Raw genomic sequence first — 16,083 nt, forward strand, 5'->3', positions numbered from 1 at the left:
GGAAGGAGTTGAAGAAGGGTTTGGTTGGAATGATTGGGAAAAGGAAAAGACATTAAGAGTAACAAGTCAGAGGAAAGTAAAAGACACATTTCAAGTAAGATCACAGGTCAGAGTAAGGAAGGGATAAAGGGTGGAGAAAAAAGGTGATACAAGATATGTTTATTCTACCATTGATTGGATTAACTGTTTATGTTATAATTATAATCATTTAAAATTGTGATTTAACACATTTAAGTGTATGTGGCCAAGACTGAAATTAAGGGACATTTATTTTCCTTATTTAAATGTGACTTTTGGAATTTCTTCTGCTTTTGGTAAGTTATGTCCTAATGAAAAGTGGTAACATCGTTCTGAGGGGACAAGAGGGTTTACCCTAAAGTCATCCGGATCCACATTGTGTTCACTCCAAGCAGAATGAAAGCTGCTGTTGAGGTATGAACAAGAGCGCCGCAAGTCCACTTCATCTTCATACACCTCTGCTGCAATCTCTGCCCTCCCAGGTTTAGACACATAGATAAACTGTGGAATAAGCACAAGCAAACAATACATATCTTAAAAATCAGGAGGGTTAGTGCACTGAAGGATTATTATCAGAAAGACTAAAATGAAGACTAGTAATAAAAAGAATGTTTACAGAAAAAAACAATGACCAATGCAACACAGATTAAAATAAAATATATTAGAATTGCAGCTTTATTTTCCACCAATGCACAAGAATAAAAGTGACAAAATATATGTAGAAAAATATATAAAAACTTTATGATATCAATAAACAATGGATTTGTAAACTTTGGTGTAAAATTAAGTGTCTTCATAACCACAAGATGAATTTCCATTAGAGTCTGCACAGATATTCTTCAAATAATTTGTACATGCACATCTCAGCATGACAACATTTCAATTATCTGTATATTACACTAACTCATATTTGCTTATTGTGTCAACTTTACATAACATCAAATTTTCATTAAATTTGTTAAATGCTAATTGAAGTAAATACTTTGCAGCTTAGATGCAGCTTGTTGTAAGACATTATAAGCACAGCACTGTACAAAAAAATTAACCTTTTACATGACGTCAACTTGCCAATTTATTGCATATATACAGTGTATCATTGCATCAGTAGTCTTTATATTTAATCTAAAATGACACTATACTTAGAGACACAAAATACTAACATCTTGGAACAAAAGCAATCTCCATACTGCACAATTTCCTGACTGATCGTGTTTGATTTCTTTGAGCTTTTTACACTTGAACAGAGTGAACATGACACATAAAAACACTGATTACCTTAGGGATGAAGAGCAGGGCGAGTGTCACGGTGATGGTGACATGGGTGTGTGTGAAGGAAAGCAGCAACATCCAATCAGGATGCAGAGAAGGAAAGGTAAACCTGAGGGAAGCAGAGAACACATCCTCCCACATCAGCGAGCTCAGTTTGAACCACGAAGTAGAAAAACACACCTCCTATTAAGTGACATTTACCTGAGCAGGTGGAACATGGAGGAGAGAAGCAGCTCATTGTGGATGGCGATGCCCATGTAGCGAGGCTCGTGGAAAGCTGAGGGGACGGGCCTGACAGCGGTCCACAGGGAGCTGCCCCAGCACAGGAACAGAAGCTCAGCTGGATCAGGGGCATGAAGACCAGAAGGTGATGTTTGATGTGAAGGACAAAGACTAAGAACTACAGATGTAATCACTTCTTATTAGCCTCATACATTTGTGTGCAAACACTGACTCTTCTCCTCTGTGTGCCGGAAGACTCCTGGAATTTCCTGGACTCAAGATTGATTTCCCAATATATCTCTGCACTTTATTATCAGTTAATTTATTTCTTCTTTCTTCGAAGACATTGTTTATTGTATTATATTACTGTATGTTATATTATATTACTGCATATAGCTATTTTCTTGCCGTTTGTCTCTTTTGTTCTGTGTATGCTCTAACCAACAATTTCCCCCTCCTGGGATTAATAAAGTATTTCTGGTTAAATACATGGACACCAATGAAAAGTTAAATTACAGGTCATGTCAACAATAAAAACATTATTTATATGGTACAAATACAGCTTTATTTTGATTTGATTTAGTTTTCCAACTATTACTTACAAGACTCAACAGTTAACACACTTTTCATGTGAATGTTTTTGTGCTAATATTCCAGGTGCTTCAGACAAAGGTGTCAAGATCTACATGCAGTCAAATGCATATTTTGTTGTCAATCTCTCTGATTTCACCCCCTTAAATTTGCCTTTTCAGACACAGCTGTATCGGTATCTGTGTTCGCAGATCTCAGTAATATATGCTGATGCACAGAGAATTATTGTTCCTAATAGGATTTATGATCAAATCAAAATAAATATGCAAAGTAGAAATGCATTTCTCCTGCAGACCTTCAGAATATTTGTTTATTGTTTTGTTGTATAATTTCACAAAAGCCTCCAGAGAAAATCTACATCTGCAAATTTCATTATTTTGCCATTTTGATGAATTTATTCCCCATATAATTTTTGTTTAATTAACCCTTTAAACCCTAAGCCTAAAATAGTCTGCCTGGACTTTTTTTTTCTTATTTTGACTACCAAAAGGTTGGAAAATATGCTGTGAGTGAGTCATTTGCCCATTTTTCCAGAGCACTTTTTCCCTCAGATCTTTCCATATCTAGCAATCATTTACAATTTACTGCATCTTCTTCAGCGTCTAGTACAGACATGAGTGAAATTACTGTAATGACCCAATAAAGCCTATAAAGCACAACATCTCAGGTTTCAGAAACTGTTGGAATTTTTCCAATTGCACAGACAGTGAAAGAGTTACAGCCATCCAAACTGCATATGCGCAGGGTGTGGGTTTTTGGATTGACTAATCACTTCATCTCTAATTTTCAAGTGTTCCTGTTTTAACATTAAATTGTGCTGTAATAAATTAATAATTACTGAAGCATAATTCAAACCAAGACTTTTAAATGTTCAAAAATCTTTGACACAGTTATATATTTTTTATGGATTATTATAACCAGGGTAGAAGAAAAGTCTGCAGTCAGATCAGTATAATTGTAGTCTGTCTGAAGAGGAGTGATCATGCTCAAAACATCATGACTTTAATAAAAATCCTTAAAACAGGAGCTATGTCAGCATGTTGACTTTTCTTCCGTTCAGGTGGATTTTTTATCCAGTACACAGCAAATTGCACTACAGGATTGCACTGCATGTCTTTATTCTATTTGATTATAATAACCAAACAAAAACAGAAAAAATATGGAAGCAAATCTGTGCCATAAGATATTGAATAGTTTTGTTTCGCAATAATTTTTTTGAATAGTTGTATTTTGTAAACAACCCCCCCCCCCCCAAAAAAAAATAAAAATTCAACAATAAAAATTCAAACTACGAAATACAACTATCCAAAAAATAAATAAATAAATAAAAAATCTTGCAAAATACAACTGTTCCGTATTTGATGGCACAGATTTACTTCCATAAAAATATCCTGTACTAACTGCTCTGAACTGTTGAACTCCTATAACTCACCCACTGCCATCATATAGTCCCAACGGTCCAGGTAACAAAGATTGAACCCCTGGCCATCTGACGTGGTGGTTGTGACAAAAACCGGGATGTTTCTGTCCCGGTTCTGCAGGACGCCGACTGTCCACGCACACAGAAACCAGAAGACAGTCATCAGCATCACTCCCAAAATCCTCATCAGGCGGAGGCTGGACATGTAGGGCACCCTCTGGGCTGTACGAGACAGAAACACCTTCAGCACCCTGTGGAGACAAAGGAATGCAAATATTTATCTACATTTTTAACAGTATATATGTGACAATTAAGGAGAAGACAAGAGTGAGTTAATTCAGTGCTTTAGTTTATTCTGTAAACATAAGTCACTTTTCCATTGACCCTCAAATTGCGCAAATATAACTTGCTCATAAAAAATTACCTAATGGGAAAACGACAATTTCGCCAGAAGCTTCATTTTTCGATTAAAAGTTTTTGCACTGGCAAGAGGTGGTTTTTTGGGCGTCGCGCAAATGGTATATCACGCAAAACTGCAATGGAAAGACCTTTTTTCACAACTAGAGTCAGGTGAATTAAAAAAACAGATGTTGACATACGGTACAACAAGTGCAGAAGACGAAGAAACATGTCGCGGTATGTGTGGACACACCAGGAAACCCAATCATTTTTTAATTTAGAACAGGAAAGAGGGGTAATATATAATAATAATGAATATATCTGTAAATCAACACCATATTTATGTTCGTCGCCATGTTTATAGAATGATTTCTTGTGTCATCTCGCAATAAATAAACAAATCATCGCATTTGAGATTTAATGGAAAAACCAACATTACACACTTTTGTTTTTTGACATTTAGTAAATATTGGTAAAGTTTTGCGCTGATGTCCAATGGAAAAGCGACTATAGTCACTGATTTCCAGAATGTTGAAACAGCAAATGTGTAAACATTACAAAATTCATAAAGTACCTTCTGAAAATATTCAATAACACAAGTAAGGCTTATTTTTAGGATCCTTGATTTAATATAAGGTTTTTAAAGTGAAATATATTGCTACAGACACTGATGAAGCTTTGTTCTCACAGCTCTTTAAATAATGACCTACTGATGCAACAGGATGCCATAATGAAGTATACTATATGGACAAGAGTACTCAGACACGGTGAATTGAGGTGTTTCTTTTCGAACAGGGGTCTGTGCTACAAAACAATATTGATTATTGATAAATGTCAGTTTCATATTGTGATAAATGTCATTGCATTAGTTAGTTTGTTTAAGTTGTTATATTTGCTTCCAAAATGCCTCAGAAATGTTTTTTAGTTAATTTCTTTCAACATTGATTCTGTTTTTTTTTTTTTTTAAATCTATGACTATGATTTTAAATGTTCTACCTCTAAATTTCCAAAATATTTTTAGTGCTCTGACTGTAAATAATAATTTTCTACTACAGCTAACCATTTAATTTCTTCACATCTCACTTAAGAAGAAAAAATTCCCATTAAATTTTAACAAAATATTGATGTTTATTTCTCAAATCAGCATGAGCAGGACATCTGATGTGTCCCAATATTTTTGTCCTTATAGTTTATAAACATCAATATTTCCTTAAAGTTTAATGGGAGTTTTTTTCTTCTTAAGTAAGATGTGAAGAAAGTAGATGGTTAGTTGTGGTAGAAAATTATTATTTAAAATGATAATAAATGTAGTCCAGACTTGTTAGAAAAGAAACACCTGAATTCAACGTGTCCAAATACTTTTGTCCATATTGTGTATGTTTTTGGTTAAAGCACATGTACTCCATTATCTTTGTGTATGACAACGAAGCTATTTGTATTTATTTATTTATTTTTACCTTTTTCACATTATTCTTATTTCCAAGAGGCATTTGTACATTGTTTTGCTGCAGTAACATGATGGTTGTAAGTTAAAACATTCACTGACCGGTACATTTTCAGTGTTACTGTGCCATAGACAATGGAGAAGCCCAGCATCCGGACCCAGCGGAGCAGGATGCACCTGAAAGTGCTGGGCCTGAAGTAGAGGATGAAGACCTGCAAAGAGGGGTCAGTGCACAGTGTAAAAGATCTACTGCATCTGTGACTGTTGCTATTATTAATGGTAATAGTGCAACTCCAGGAGCTATAATGTAATTACTGCTAATATTTTTTACCACTGCCACTATTGCTACTACTAATGTTAATCCAGTTGCTAATTTTACACTTTACTTACTTATCTATGTTATATGTACAACAAAAATGTAATAAAATCAGGAAATATGAAAAATATCCAAAATAATCACAGTCAAAAGTAAGTATAATACTTTATGATAAGGCAACTTTATAACTTTATAATTTCACTTTATAATTCTATGTTTTTCATTTTGTGTATGTCTGTGGTGTTTCCCCCTGATCACTAACTCGTACAGTAATATGTAAACATGTGCTTCTGATGACCTGTTTGGAAAAAAGCTTTAAATGTTTTAGTATAAGTATCAAAATATGTACTGGTCATCTTCAGAAGCTGATCAAATGCCTCGATCTGAAAAGAGTTTTCAAGTAATTTGGTAACTAACGTATGAAGCAACTGAGTTAAGATTAGGTAACAATTGTTCAATAACAAATAATTAATCAAATAGCAACTTGACCAGTTGTTGATGGGAGAAGCAGGAGGTCATGACACATGTTACACATATTACATAATAATATATTTCTATTGAAGCATCAAATCATTATACATACAATGTCCATAAAAATTATTCACTCTCTTGAATGTTTTCCCTTTACCTTGTGTTTATAAGTGAAATCATAGTCAATATAATTTGGGGTTTTGGTTTACTCTTTATTGTCAAAATGAAAACAAATTCCCATAAAATATTGTCAATTAATTAATAATATATAATACAGAATAAATGTTGAATAAATACCCAACCACGTGAAAGTGACTGATCAACTAACCAACTGATGCTAGTGGTGTCACAACTGGTAAAGACACCAGTGTCAGGAAGGTCCAGTAAGTGCTTCATCAGTGTTACTGGCTGTAATTATACCATGTAGGTCAGGGGTTCCCAACTTTTTTTTGCTTATGATCCCATTTTAACATCACAAATTTCTGGCGACCCCAGACATTCAAAACTGAGCTTTTTTTTTTTTTTTTTTTTGGCTAAAATTAATTTGTTTGTGATCATGTAATACTTTGCTATACTATGTTTTAAATAAACATTAATTTTAGACAACATTTAGTCTATATAATGTATATTATTATGGACGGAGGCAGAAAAGCCAGGTGTAGATTACTGCACAAAGTGAGAATTTGATTTTCCTTGGTCAGGATATGTACAGTCAGTCCAGCTTGGATTTACAAGGCTGACAATTAATACTGAACAAACAAGAACTCAAACTATGAATTATGAAAGAGCTGCAGCATCTGAAACCGACCACAATGAACATTTGACAGATAAACAGTACCACAGTGCTTCAGTTTCAGCTTCACAGTTTGTTTATGTCTTTTATGTATTGGGATTGTCTCTCTCAGCTCACTCTCTCAAAAGAGGGAGGATTCTCCCCCCTCTTCTCATCCGAGGGGACATCATGGAGAGGGTCAGTGACTTCAGATTCCTGGGTACATACATTTCTTAGGACGTCACATGGGACACTAACACCAGTGCCCAGCAGCATCTGTACTTTTTAAGGTCACTGGGAAGGGTCAACCTGTCCTAGGAACTGCTGCGGTCCTTCTATAGATGTTCTGTAGAGAGCATCCTTACCCACAACATCTCAGTGTGGTACAGGAGTAGCTCTCAGGCTGACAAGAAGGCTCTGGAAAGAGTCAGGAAGTCAGCCCAGAGCATCATAGGAGTCCAGCTGTCCTCCCTGTCAGACATCTACAGGGTGTCCCATAAGTCTCCATACATAGGAGACATAATACATTCCATACATATATGGTTCTAACATGTATTTCTTTATATTTCTTCTTTATAGTTCTTCAGCAGTGGAGGACACGCATTGAAATGTGTTCCCAACAAAATGGCAGTCATATAGAGCATATTATATAAATAAAAATGGTTTATGTCAAGAAACGTTTATTTTTCCTATGTATGGAGACTTATGGGACACACTGTATAACACCTGGTGTCTGCACAGGGCCAGAAGCAACACCCTTGATGGTTTACATCCCGGACACAGCCTGTTCTCACTGTTGCCCTCAGGGAAGAGATACGTATCTACCCAGGCCCGCACCTCCAGATTTAGCAGCACGTTTTACCCAAGTGCAATATGGGTACTGAACACATTGCAGTGACAATACCTCATATAAGGATAGATATTTAACATATGTCCTTAGTGTTCAGCCAGGGTCAAAGTGCAATATAGATTTATCTCTACTGTTTCTTGGTTGGTGACATGCTTATTTTTATTCTCTATATATATTTATACTTTTCTTTTCTTTTAAATTGTTTTGCACTATGCACCACTAGAGAGTTGTCTCTTTTAATTTTAATTTTAATTTTAATTTTGTTGTACATATATATAATGACAATAAAGGCATTCTATTCTATTCTATTCTATTCTATTCTATTCTATTCTATTCTATTCTATTCTATTCTATTCTATTCTATTCTATTCTATTCTATTCTATTCATTTACTTAATAGTGACTTGCAGGGAGTGAATATTTATGCAATAACTTATTTTATTGACATTAGTATTATGAAATTTGTTTTCATCTGGGATTTTTTTTCACCTGTTTTTGTGTAAATTTTTATGAAAAAGACCGCATTATATTGACCATCCATGTGGGGTGAATACTTTTTTTTTTTTTTTTTTTACAGGCGCTACACATGGTTTGAACCCTTATTGTAAAGTGGTGCTTATACTTTAATTGTTTTTAGCTTTATTCCATCACATCCAAATGCAGGTTCGTCTGTCTCTGTGAACTATGAAACAGTGATTGAAGAGTGGATGACTGTAATCCAGGAATTAAAGCTCATCAGTTAGCGTCAGTCACTCTGGATAAGAGCATCAGCTAAATTTACATCACTGTGCTCAGACCACTCATACAGGATAAACTACTCAAAGTAAATACATATACAGTAGAATCAGAGACAATGCACTGTAAACATTGCAGGATACCAGTTTTAATCAACAGAAATGGACTGGAGCTGATGACCTAGAGTTTACTGAGTGGGTGAAGCCTAAATGCAGGTTGCCGTAAAGCAAATGGTACTTATTCAGTTAATACAAAAGAAAACTATGTGGCTGTGTTATGTAAAAATCTCAATAATCCACATCCTGGTTAATGAGGAGAATACTTGATATCATAAATGACAAAAAACTGAAATACTGACTACAACAACAAAAGCAATGAAATGTCCAATTCTACCGAAACATAAAGAAATGAATTTTAAACCTGCAAATAAAGTTTATTTGTCCAATTAATAAATCAGTACAAGACTTGGAATAGATGTAGATAATTGAGTCCTATGCGTCACTAACATAGAAACAATAGAGCGTCTGTTTTACAACTGTGATCTGAAATTTTTAGCCAAAAATCCATAAATAAGGATTTTGTCTCTGTCAACAATTTGTTGTAATACTGAACATGCCCTAATTAAGGCCCTAATTAATAACACAATCATCTTAACAGGATCTGTAATAGAATGTGTTAATGATGAAACATTTTATTTTACAAATGTATTCATAATGTCAAAAAAGCATGAGAATCTGTGCACAACTGTTTCATGTAAATGATTTTGCACAATTTCTTAGTACTTATATACTTATTTACTTTTTGTGAATGTCTTATCTCACTTATGTTCCTGATTTACATCTACATTCTACTGTGTTATTCATGATTTTGTTTTTTACTGTGCCAGGTGTCTTGATAAATTCATAATGCACTTGTTATGAGGTGTGTATGTGTGATTTTAATGTCTGGTTCACAGGACACACTCTGCTGGAGTAATCCTACCACCAGGCGTCTTCCTCCATTCCAGTATCTGTGCTTGAAGTTGCAATAATCTGCAGTTTCATGCTGAAAATGGCAACTTTTGACAAAGACGTGCACATTTTTATAGGGATTTATTCATTTTAATACCACAACTTCCTTCTCCATGTGCAAATGTTCAGCCATAACAACTTAACACTGACGCTTGAATATAGGGATGAATTACCAGGTGAAACATGAAAACATGGACTTTGTCGGTAGGTGTTGAAACAAAAAGGGTTAGTGTTGCTGTGTACTAATACAAATTTGCAGTCTGTGCAGTTCTGTGTCAGAAAACACCCAGCTTTGATTCTGTCAGTCAATACTTTGAACGTTCTTGATTTAAGAAACAGTGCACATGGCAGGTGTTTCAGCGCTGTGATCGCCGCCCATGTGCACATCAAACACTGAGCCCTGTGGCAGGTGGCATTTTGTAGATCAAATAGATACTAAGATGAGAAGGTGACCAGTGACCTTTTATCAGAAGTACAGTCAGGTAGTCAACCTTTGGATTGCAGCAGACAAAACTTTTAAGCTCTGCAGAAAAGCTCTTACAAGTGGAATAACATCATAACTGCATAGCTATAATTTAAGGATTTATCCCTTTGTGAAATATAGTTTTAAACATACAAAGGCTGCAGAGATACTGGTTGAATTTAGTTCAATTTTCAATTTTTTTTTTTTTGACAGTGCTAAACAGAATAATGATTATCTTAAGGCACTTTAAGTCAAGACTTGTTACAGCTTTATTTAAAGATATCCTCCTGATAATTATGAGTGTAAATAACGAAAGATTAATCATTTTGGTAGATTAATCGATGCCAGTATGTCATTTTTTATCAGTGTGTGTTGTGTGTTATTGTTTTATGCATATTTATAGTATTTGGATTAAACTGTTGCTACCTCATAATTTAATCATGCTTTTAGATATAAAGCACTTTGGTCTTCTTTATGTTTTTGTAAAGTGCTATATAAACAAATTTTGATTGATTGATTGATTGATTGATTTTTGGTATAATATTGGTAATATTAGTGTTAAAGAAATTCTAATAGAACTTGTGGGTTTATCCATGTCAGGCTGCAGGTCATGGTGTGTTTCTGTCTGAACACTAGTCTATCCTCCTTCTGAATCTGAAGACGAGCTGTCTAAAGCCTAAGGTTCATGGATATATTCCTCTATAAATGATCTACTTCTGTCTCCTTAAAGAATGTGCATACATGTGTTAGTCACTGTGTTTTCCTTAAGGTTTGGCACAAAACTAGATTATAGGTGTATTTACATTACATGGTCAATAATGGAGACACATTCTCTCCATCTGATATTTGGACTTATTTGTACTAAAGTTGTACAATGGGAAATACATTCAGAACTAGATTATTCAGCCTCCTGTATTGAATAATCTGTTCTCACAAGCTTGTTCCAAAAATGTTTCATGCGTAACACTTTCAGAGAATCTTTGCAGTGTTTCCTCAGGTTTCAGTGTCTTTCTATAACACATCACAGAAAGATTCCCTGACATTTATTGATTAGATTAGATTAGATTAGACTAGACTTTGATGATGATAATGATGATGATGATGATAATAATAATAATAATAATAATAATAATAATAATAATAATAATAATAATAATAATAATAATAATAGGCTTTAGATGGAATCGCTGACTGACTATGGGAAGATAATAGCCAAAAACATGTACAAATTATACACAGAATCACTTAGGTTTTTGACAGATAGTTTGATGTTTAATTCAAAATTGATTGATCAGTTCATTTGAGTTTGATGTTTAATGATCGAAATGTATTGCTTGCTGGAGGGCATTGGTCTGTATGCACTCTAGTGGTCTCATTTCAAGCATTTTTGATATCAAACCATGACCAAATGATTTGTCATGGTCTCTAGTCAACTTGATTAGTTTTTGGCAATAGTAGGGCAAAGTACAGCTGTGATATAAGCCAGAGATGGGGTCAAGTGCCTAATTTGCATTTTCAGAAAATGGCTTCTATCTTGAAAACTAAGACGGATATTGACTAACTTTGTATTATCAACTTAAAGGAAGTTGGATATGAACTTTCATTTGGTTCCAATTTTGTTGACCTTGGATGACCTAGAAAGATCAAACACAATGTCATGGTCTTCAAGATATTCAATTTTCACCCATATCTCTCTCAGTTTTGCAGATAGAGAATAGTGACTGTACCACATTATAAAGTGTGAAAAAGTAGGAAATGAGTAGGCCAAAGTACAGCTGAGGTATAGGCCAAGGTTTTGCTTCAAAGGCCTCAGGCAAGCGCACTGCTTATGGCAGTTAAATTTTTTGACTTATTGAACTATTTACCATTATCTGATATAATCAGTTGTGTTTTTCTGTGAAAGACTATCATTACTGTATCATCCGTTAAAAATCCACTTGAGTCACCTTCTACTAATTATAGTTTCCCATTCTTCCCTGTGTTTGAACTTCAACTTCAACGTTCTGCATCACACCAGTAAAACCAGCAAATTATTCTAATAGATCCCACTGTGACATGTTAGACAGCACTAGTCTGAGTTTATGTCTGACTGATGCTTCATATTCAGATCACCTCAGATGGCATCCTTCCTAATTTTAATCCTAAAAAATCCTAATTCAGGCAAATGAGTTACGACTGTCTGATGTAACAGCTAAAGAAGCAAGGCAGCAAAAGAAAAAACTGGATCCAGGCCTCAAACAGTCAGAATATGGATGACTGACACAGTGGAGTGCACTAGAGCACACATAATAAATGTAAAAAGCAGTGTTTAATTATATGATGTTACTTGATATTAAATATTTGTATATATTCATGCAAATCAAAGATAAGAGAGTAGATAAACAGTTCGGTACAAACGAGTACACCGTTACATCCCTAGTAGATATATATGTATGTATGTGTATTTTGTGAAAATAACAATTGGGGTTAACAATTTACAAAAAGATCAGAGGGAATTGATTTTTCCTGCAGCCTTATGTTGATAGGAAACTAAATGATAGACTCTTGTATGGAGAAAGGGTGGGATTAAATAAATTACACTTTCTCCCACTCCTTTTCAAACATGTACAAGAAGTCATTATATGTCATTTTCATGCATACATTTTCGTGTTTTCTTGAAATCAGTTTTATTTCTAGGCACTAAGGTAAGATTATTTTGTTTGTTTTGTTGCATATTAAAAAAGAAAAAAGAAACTGAATAATCTTATGCAATGGTGGATCCAGAAAAAATGGAAGGGGAAGGGGCTATATATCTATATCTATATATATCTATATATATATATATATATATACACACACATAGATAGATAGATAGATAGATAGATAGATAGATAGATAGATAGATAGATAGATAGATAGATAGATAGATAGATAGATAGATAGATAGATAGATAGATAGATAGATAGATAGATAGATAGATAGATAGATAGATAGATAGATGGATGGATGGATGGATGGATAGATGTATATATATAGATATAGATATAGATAGATAGATAGATAGATAGATAGATAGATAGATAGATAGATAGATAGATAGATAGATAGATAGATAGATAGATAGATATAGATATAGATATGTAGATATATATAGATATATAGATATATATATACACACCAGAGGCGATTTCTCAAAGACTGCAAGGGAAGCTTGGCTTCCCCTAAAATTATGAAAATGAAATGGTTAAATATGTACGTTTGTGTTGACATTTCATTGACTACAAATGTGTTAGAACACGTTCATCTCAAAGATGAGTTCGTTCAGAATCAGCTTTATCACAAATCAATGGACTCGATGTTGTTCACTTCTCATACATTCCCGTTGCGCTGTTTTCTCATATGATCTCTGGTCAGTGTATTTGCCCGTAGACGCTTGGCGTCCATGCACTTCTATGGGACTGAGTGGAACAGTTTTTTTCATTGCCTCAAAACTGGACGGTAATTGGATAAATGCCACTGGATAAATGTTGTCCCACCCCCGGATGCTCAGCATCTCTGGGGGTGAATGGAGCTGTGGGTGGACCTCGGCTGGGCTGGACGCCAGGCTTCCACGTGCTGATTGGAGGATCAGTCGAAAGGCTGAATCCTGTTTGATTGACAGGTATTTTGAGATCTACTCCTTCACTTGACAGAGTTCAGTTTAATACCGTCGCACATTCTGCTTGTGAAATCGAGAGAGAAACCGCTACGAAATTATTTGTTCATTTCTTACACTGTAAATACACAAATATACAAATCACAGGGAACGGAGGGCAAAATTTATGTTTAAATAACTTGACAATTTTTTTGATGTAAGTCGACAATGAGCTTCCCCTCTCTGAAAGATGAGCAGCCGCCACTGTATATACATATGTAATATCCTTCTCCAAATTGTCATATTCCTACTCAACAGGACTGCTTGCTTACTATACAATGCAGTCACATTTCACAACACAATATACACTTTAATTTAACTAACCCTGAGACTTTTTCTGCTTGGTAGTTGGCCTACTAGTAGTTCATACAGGAAAATGTGTAACACCACCTGCAGGAATAAACATTACAACCAAAGAGGAATCAAGCAAACAGGTCAGAGCAGAGCATGACTAACATGTAGCTCAATGGGTAAGGCTTTGGACTGCAATGTGGAAGAAATGGGATTCGATTCCTGTCAAGAGTGGCAATTTTTTTTCTGCACGTTTTCAAACAGGAGGGTACCAGTAGATAAATCCGCCGTTGTTATGAAATCATGCTGTCAGGGTGCAGTAAGAGAAGCAGGGCAGCCATAAGATGAACCCATTAACATGTTCATACATCACATTTAGCTGAATTAATGATCAGTGACCTACAGAACAATGAATCACACTCAACGTCCGCAGGGACATATTGATCAGCACTTTCACATGGATGGATAAAAAGTTATGGCCGCCTTCAGTTAATGGCTCTGTAATTGGTAAAATGAATCTACAGATTGATCGATAATCTGTCACTAGGGAGGAGAGACGTTATGAAAACCTTCCTGCCCACCCCATTTCCAGTTGACACACCCTCACCCCATTCCACCCTACCACAAATCGTCCATTATGATATAATCCGTGCGCAGTGATCTGTAAAGAGCTCTAATCTGCCACGCTGTCAGACTCACCGGGAAGTAGAGGAGCAGGGAGCCGAACAGGATGGTCTCCAGTAGCAGGAGGCCCGACGCCCGGATCCTCTGAGAGGGAGGAGACGGACAAAACAGCATAAACACCACAGAGCATCTTAACTTTTGCATCTTAACTCATAAAGACCTAGTGCTCCTTTTGTGGCAGTTTTTTTCTCTCTATTTAACCTTTCTCAAGTAATTCATCACCATTCATATTTTATATTTATATTTACATTATCCTCTGTATTTTGCATTGTTTGGTATAAATCTTGTATTTTTCCCTACATTTCATTCACTGATCATGTAGATGCTCATTAAATCTCAGAGTAAATTCAAAGGTTTTTCAATCAAAATAAAAAAACTGGAGAAAAAGTGATATTTTCACTAAAATATATCATTAAATGAACATAAAAACAAGTGTCTACAGCCTTATTTTGTTCATGGCACTTATGTTGTTAATTTTGTATTCATTTTCAGTCAATTTCTGTTAATGATTTTAAAAGTATAATGGAGAATGCTGTGTAGGAGGAATATTACTGTTTTCTTGATGCCATTATAGTTGAATAATTGTTTTTCTGTTTTATTGTTCATTGTGTATCATGTATGTTTTTTATATTGTTTTGACTTTGTATGGCTGCTACCTTGGCCAGGTCTCCCTTGCAAAAGAGATTCCTAATCTTAATAGGACTTCTTAGTTAAATAAAGGTAAAACTAGAAAAGCACTCAGAGAACGCAGACCTCCGCCAAGGCACAAGGCAGGTCAACCCCCCGGCCCATCACCACCAAAATGTAATCATTTGTTCCTTGTGCCAGTATCAACATTTCCTGAAAATTTCCTGAAAATCCATCCATAACTTTTTGAGTTATCTTGCTAACAAACAAACAAACAAACAGACAGACAGACCCTGATGAAAACATAACCTCCGCCAAGGAATGGCGGAGGTAAATAATAATAAAAATTTTTTTTTTAAAAATCAGGGCTGACATATACCCACAAACAACCTTTCACTCACACTCATACATACAGGCAATTTAGATTGATCAGTTATCATATTGGTGTATGTTTTTGGATGGTGGGAGAAAGCCAGAGTATATTGTAAATCAAATGATCTGATAAGAAATGACATTCTGCACCTCCTTCTGACTCCTTCTGTTTGCAGGCTGTAGAAAATGTACCCTGTGATGCAGGACAGGGATCACGTGATTTTAGAAAGGTTGGAGATTTAAAATGTGATTGACAGTTTTAATTAGCAGTCACTGCCAGACATGACTCTAATGCTCAGCTCTGTGGCTTCACACAGATGTAACTCAGCAGCTTTCATAGCCCTGATATTTTGGCTTCATTTTCAGTCTTTTGATTTGGACAGAAAGGCGCCAAGGGTGCTGGTAAATCCGACATTCACATAAATCAGCCACTGGGACAACATTCAGAGTGCAGAA

At 35.1% G+C, this 16,083-nt stretch overlaps 1 protein-coding gene across 2 annotated transcripts in view; it reads right to left on the reverse strand.

Annotated features, from left to right (window-relative positions):
* gpr179 (G protein-coupled receptor 179) overlaps positions 1–16,083 on the reverse strand; it is a 40,723-nt gene that overhangs the window by 6,131 nt on the left and 18,509 nt on the right. For both annotated transcript variants that reach the window (XM_030132435.1, XM_030132427.1), the window contains exons 5-10: positions 14,644–14,712; positions 5,466–5,575; positions 3,533–3,771; positions 1,489–1,627; positions 1,294–1,396; positions 373–519 (exon numbers count right to left, since the gene is read on the reverse strand). In XM_030132435.1, coding sequence (XP_029988295.1) covers positions 373–519; positions 1,294–1,396; positions 1,489–1,627; positions 3,533–3,771; positions 5,466–5,575; positions 14,644–14,712 — 807 coding nt within the window. The remainder of the gene's footprint in view (positions 1–372; positions 520–1,293; positions 1,397–1,488; positions 1,628–3,532; positions 3,772–5,465; positions 5,576–14,643; positions 14,713–16,083) is intronic.

The sequence above is a fragment of the Sphaeramia orbicularis genome, chromosome 1, assembly GCF_902148855.1.
Source record: "Sphaeramia orbicularis chromosome 1, fSphaOr1.1, whole genome shotgun sequence".
NCBI classification, from domain to species: Eukaryota; Metazoa; Chordata; class Actinopteri; order Kurtiformes; family Apogonidae; genus Sphaeramia; species Sphaeramia orbicularis.